This window comes from Gobio gobio (genome assembly GCF_949357685.1).
Source record: "Gobio gobio genome assembly, chromosome: 3".
In the NCBI taxonomy this organism is placed as follows: Eukaryota; Metazoa; Chordata; class Actinopteri; order Cypriniformes; family Gobionidae; genus Gobio; species Gobio gobio.
Window position 1 is genome coordinate 34,268,741 of NC_137099.1, and position 6,000 is coordinate 34,274,740.

General features: G+C 41.1%; 1 protein-coding gene across 1 annotated transcript in view; it reads right to left on the reverse strand.

The window, feature by feature from the left end:
* marchf4a (membrane-associated ring finger (C3HC4) 4a) overlaps positions 1-4,872 on the reverse strand; it is a 45,953-nt gene extending 41,081 nt beyond the window's left edge. Inside the window, exon 1 of the mRNA XM_079812912.1 lies at positions 3,020-4,872. Coding sequence (XP_079669038.1) covers positions 3,020-3,469 — 450 coding nt within the window. The 5' untranslated portion in view covers positions 3,470-4,872. The remainder of the gene's footprint in view (positions 1-3,019) is intronic.
* Between the last annotated feature and the right edge of the window lie 1,128 nt (positions 4,873-6,000).

Consider the following 6,000-nt stretch of genomic DNA (forward strand, 5'->3'; position numbering starts at 1 on the left):
TGCCAGAAGAGTCAGAGGTTCTCTGACTGTAGTTTGAAGATTTGGTTTCGTGTTTAAGGTTTTGATAAAGTGGGTGATGGTTTCGAGGAATTTGTTTTAGCAATTCAGAACTATAACTGTAAACATCCTATGTGTTCTCATTTGCTGTTATTACTGGTGCATTTAAGTCATGTATTTTATAAGATGAATGCACATGAACACACCCACAAAGTCATAATTATGAGTGGGGAAACTAATATTTGCTTTGAGCCCTGTGTTTCCGTGTCACTGAGAAAACATGGTGGACACAATGAATGCATCGTCTGTATTGACTGTACATAAGTTGCGTACAAAATACGACAGTATTGTACAATTACGATGTAATATCTATTTGAAAGCAACAGCTATGTGCATGCTTTAATCATTTTGTAGAACTTACAAATTCTTGCTATATGTTTTGTACCCATGCATGGTACATAGTCATCTTTCTCTGACCAAATTTTTTTTAATGCACAACGTCATCATTACAAACTTCCCAGGAGGATTTTAACTATATATATATATATCACCGCAGTTTTGTGTTCAGTGTGGACAGACACATTTTTGTTGAAAATTGTGTATGAGGACACTGTATGAAGCTCAAACAAGTAGGCCTTGATCGTAGAATAAAGATTAAACTAAGTATAAAGCCAAAGAACCCAATTCACACAATTTAATAATGCTATAGTAAATTAATCATTTATAATCTTTCTGTGTCCAATCCAATAACATGGTGGCCCAATTATTCTCTCTAATGAAGGTGAAATGATGTGACTCCTCACAACAGGGTGTGAAAAAGAGTTCTCTCCCTCTCCATTTCTTGTTTTTACTTGATTAAAACAAGACCCTAGGCAGGGGTGTCTAATCCTGACCCTGGAGGGCCACTGTCCTGCAAAGTTTAGCTCCAACCCCAATTAAACACACCTGAGCCAGCTAATAAAGGTCTTATTAGGGATACTAGAAACTGCAGGTGTGTTGAGGCAAGTTGGAGCTAAAGTCTGCAGGGCAGTGGCCCTCTAGGACCCAGTTTGGACACCCCTGCCTTAAGGGTTCCAGGACATTTTTTCCTCAGTGATTTTGTGGGTGGGTGAGCGAGTGAGAGTGAGAGTGAGAGTGAGAGTGAGTGAGTGAGTGAGTGAGTGAGTGAGAGAGAGAGAGAGAGAGAGAGAGAGAGAGAGAGAGAGAGAGAGAGTGTGAGTGAGTGAGTGAGTGAGTGAGTGAGTGAGTGAGTGAGTGAGTGAGTGAGTGAGTGAGTGAGAGTGAGAGTGAGAGTGAGAGAGAGAGAGAGAGAGGACAGTGGAGAAAGAGAAAACTATTATTTCTTTTCTCAAGCATGTTCTGTGTACACAAATGAAGGACCCTTCTCACCTCCCTGTTGGCTTTAGGGGAACAGGACACCTTCCTTATCTACTACTTGGGGTTCTTAAAGTAATAGAAAAAGTAAGAGACATCTGGAGAAAGTCAAAGCATACAGTGGAGAGGAGAGGGAGAAAGAGAGGGAGTGTGTGTCTGGATATACACAGCTCAGTCAGAGCGGAGCGAATCTCCTCAGCCCCATCTGCTCTCTACACAGCTCTCATTACACTCACAGCCCCATCCATCAGCCCGCAGCCACACAACTCTACCACAGCCCACATTAATGGAAAGAGGAAAGAGAAAGAGACGTGGGGAAAGTGAAAAGGAAAAAGACAGGAAACAACTGAAAGAGAGAATGATAGAAAGGGGGAGAGAAAGAGAAAATTGTGTCACATGCATTTACAAGCTAAATCAGCCTGTGAAGAGGAGCACTTACTACGTAACTATTTCACAATATATAAAGTCAAAACACACAAATGAAACAAACAGGTCACTATAAAAGTGTCCGTTTGACATTCATATAATGTTCTTCTTAATGGCTGTCAATCTTTGAGCAATGTTTTGTGTCCAAACCCTTGACCTTTCAGTCATGTGGTGCATTCCATTAGAAAAAAAATCACCTTAGCTGTGGATAAATGCCACTGTCATAAAACCACTGAGGCAGAGTAACAGTCAGATTTATGGGGACAAATCACTTCAAGAACAGCAGCAATGACGCGGAATCTCACATACAGTATGCAGACACATTTGGATAACAAAATATCAAGTGTAATGGGAAAAAAATCATGACTTTTTCACAGAACTACGCACTTTTGGAGATAAGAAGTCAGATTTTTTTCTATGAAGTAATGCAGTTCTTTCTTCTCTGGAACTCAAAAAAGAAAGAAAGATATGTTTCGAAAAATGAAGATATTTTAAAAAATCTCTGTGTGTGTTTAATAAAAGTCAAAGTGTTGTTGTTTGGGCCCCATGCACTGACTTTCATTGTTTGGACAAAAAACACTTCTTCAAAATATCATGTTTTGTGTTCTGCAAAAGAAAGAAAGTCATAGTTTGGAACATTATCAAGGACAACATTTTCAATTTTGGGCGTACTATCCATTTAACTGTGAACATTTTCAACTAAGTGTCTACCAAGAAAATGTCCAAATGCATTTGCATTAGTTTTGAACAGTTCTAACGGTTTTATCAATTTAAACATCTTTATTGAAATGTTTTGTTTTAAAATGTGCTCGTGCTATTTGTTTTTAAAATAAATGCTACTGGTTTGCTGTAATGCATTCACATTCATAAATTTTTTAAGTAAAATTAATGTTATCCAAATACTTTTTGAGCCCACTGCATAGAGATATTCATGCAGTGAAATTGTCTGTGAAAATGTTCTTACTTTAAAATTATATTATAACAAAATCTTTTTCATCCATTTAAATGACACAATAATTGCTGTCATTCTACTTCAGTTCCAGCATTTCTTCATCAGTAATTACACTTAAAGTGGTGCAATGAACTTATCACTGCAGGTTGTCACTTTGGCACCATAGACTTTTTTTAATTGCTGTGGGTGTTTTTTTGTTGTTGTTGGATTGAGCAAATATGTGCATTAAACATTCTACATCCATGAGCATGCACAAAGTGAAGTCCCTACCTGCTCTGGGCCCTGAAAACAGATCCGACACAACGGAGTCCTGACTCCACTGTCCGTGCAGCTGTTCAGAGACAACCTCTCGTCCAGCTTCTCCTTAGAGCAATCCTCAGATGAGCTGCAACAGTCCAGCGTCCTCGGCGGATCCAATGCGCTATGAGTCCAGTCTTCGGGCACTCGTGTGTCCAACGACTCACCTGTTACCGGCTGGTAATGTCCGTTGGCTAAAGAGTGGCTCTCCGTGGCGCTGCTCGTCGCATTGCCCTCCGCGTTTAGTTCGTTCATGGGTGTGAAGGCAGGTGGCGATGCCGACGGTGCCGGTGGCCTGAGTAGGAAAACCTTCAGGTCACTGAACAAGACGCAACAGCGGCCTTTCTGCTTGCCCTGGCGGCGCAGCATCGGTCGACTCAACAATCCCCAACACCATACAATGACACCGATAGCCAACAACATGTGCCCGTCTTATGAATAATGGAAAGGCGGTCTATGTTTTAAACGGCCTATAAAGCTAAGGCTATCTGTCACTGGACTCCGGCAGGTCACATAACAGAACTTACTGTTTGGTTTCCAGCGAGGAAGAAACACCTGGGAAGCCGATTCAGTCTCGAGAGCAACACCGCTTTCTAGTCAACCTCACACCAAGTGACCGTTTGGACATCGAGAACGTGTTTATTTTCAACAGTTACTCTGAGAGCGATTCCTCGCGCTAGTGTTCCACTAAGAAGATGACGATTGTACGCACATGTTATAGTAGCTGTCAAAAGTGGTAACGTGCAGTTGTTACCTCAAGGATCTGTTTAACAAGCCTCTTTGTAACCTAATGTTGATTCAGTCATATTAAAACAATATTTTACTTGGGTAAAACCAGTTCAGTAGATGTTACCACGTGAAGCACATCTAGGTTACCCGACAAAACAGTTTACTGGGATTTTAGAGCTGTAACTTACAGTAAATGGCCTTATATCCACAGACATTTTCACATGAACCTGCGGACAAGTACACCGGAAAAATGAATGGGAAAATGTCGGGGATTCCCGCGAACAGCCTCTGACAAAGAGCTCCTGAGGTAGTGGCATCTATTCATCAAAGGAGGAAAACAGAAATGCAGGATAGGCTATTCGTCAGCAGAGCCAAACAAATGGCAGCCTTGGTTTTCCTAATAATTAAACAAGTAAGTCTACGATACACACGCACAGTGGACCAGCCATGAAATATTCATTTCTGTTCTACAATTCACATTATCCACGATTATTAGCCGTCTTCCAAAAGCGGTGCGAATGACTGACTACCGTGTAATTGTGTTAATGTGAACGCAAAGTGTCTTGCGTTAAACGAAATCAATCCACAATCTTGACAATTAGCCAGCAATTGTCCTTGGCGTTCATCTCATGTTTCAGGTCCGACCGTTTACAAATGCATCCTGCACAAGTCCCCTTCTGAAATATATAAGGTGCCGACGTCTTGTTAGTACAGGGCAGCCTATCTCCTTAAATAGGCTACCCAGCCCTTGTTGCAGAATCCCAAGGCAGTTTTTCACTGTCCCGTGTAATGTCAGACATGTCTCTCGAAAATCAGTCCTGAAAAGAAGCAGATTCGCTGTCGACGGAGAGGAAATGTTTTTGACATCCACAGCCCGTCGTTTTGTCTCATCTACTGTAGTGCCTTTCCTTTGAATTAGCTAAAACACTAAAGTGGCTCCTGCGTGGTAATCCAAAGCGTTGCAGTTCATGCGACGAAAGGCGTTGTGCAGTTCTAACACGAGTTGTTTGTGATGGTTATCAGTAAAGCCGGAGGATGCTCGCTCTCGCTGCGGTTTCAGCACCATGTTGCCTGGGACAGCTCCCAGGCGCGGGCCCGTCTCTCTTCGAGAGTGTGATGCGAGCAAAGGGGGCGAGCTCACTACCAACCAAACGAATTTAATCACGTCCTTACAATTTGTGCTACGTAATAAATTAAGTCATTACTCTCATCCAGAGGGGTACAAATAGGTTTCGAAATTAGACGTTTTTCTTCAAATGCGAACCTGTGGAGGTCGTTTTTTGTAGTCTGCATTCCTCATCTATCCTACGAGCCACACACGGATTTGGTTTCAGCCCTCATGTGAGACCTGCTCACAAGCACATGTTTCTAGGTCAGTGTTACCAGCGTTCCTCTGAGACGATGAACCCGCTGAACTCCACCAGAAGATATCAAGTAGCCTAACTAGTATGTGCAGACATTTCCTGAACTTTAAGTCCAGCTGCATGGCATTTTCCAGCATAAAGCCTCTGTGTAGGAGATGACAGGAATCAGTCTTTGGAATGATCCGGTCTGATTGCAGTTCTGAGTTTTCACTGTGAAAAAAGAAAGAAAGAAAAGAAAGTAAAACGCACAGTAAAAACTGGCGGATGTGGTTGTCAGAGCATAAAATAGTGTGGATGTTGTTAGATGACATTATGATGACAAGTTTACAATTACAGCCTGTTTATGCCATTAAATTATATAATGCTAATTTACCAACCTATGTGAGCTATTCAATTCTATTTGCTACTGTAAAATGCACTGATACTAATGCAGGTGGTGTAACAGATGGCCACATGATGACTTAAAGTTCATCAAAATTTGTCTTTCCAGCAACTGTGATAATAACAAAGACAGAACACACTGTTGCCCACACACACACACACGGTTTACTATCTTTGCAGGGGCTCTCAATAGACGTAATGGTTTGTATCCTGTGCAAACTGTATATTCTATCCCCTTACACTAGCCCTGTATTTTACGTTTGAAACAATATTTTGCAGTAAAATTGAATCTACTGTCTTTTTAAGGACAGTATGATTTTTAAACATAAGGTTACAGTTAATCGATTCTTTTCCCATTAAAATGACTAACATTGTTTACAGATACAGGCATCGGCTGAACCCTTACAAAAAATAAGTAAATTTCAAGTTTATTTTATGAAGTATACTTTAAAATATCCAAAAACCACTAGGCCAGTGTTA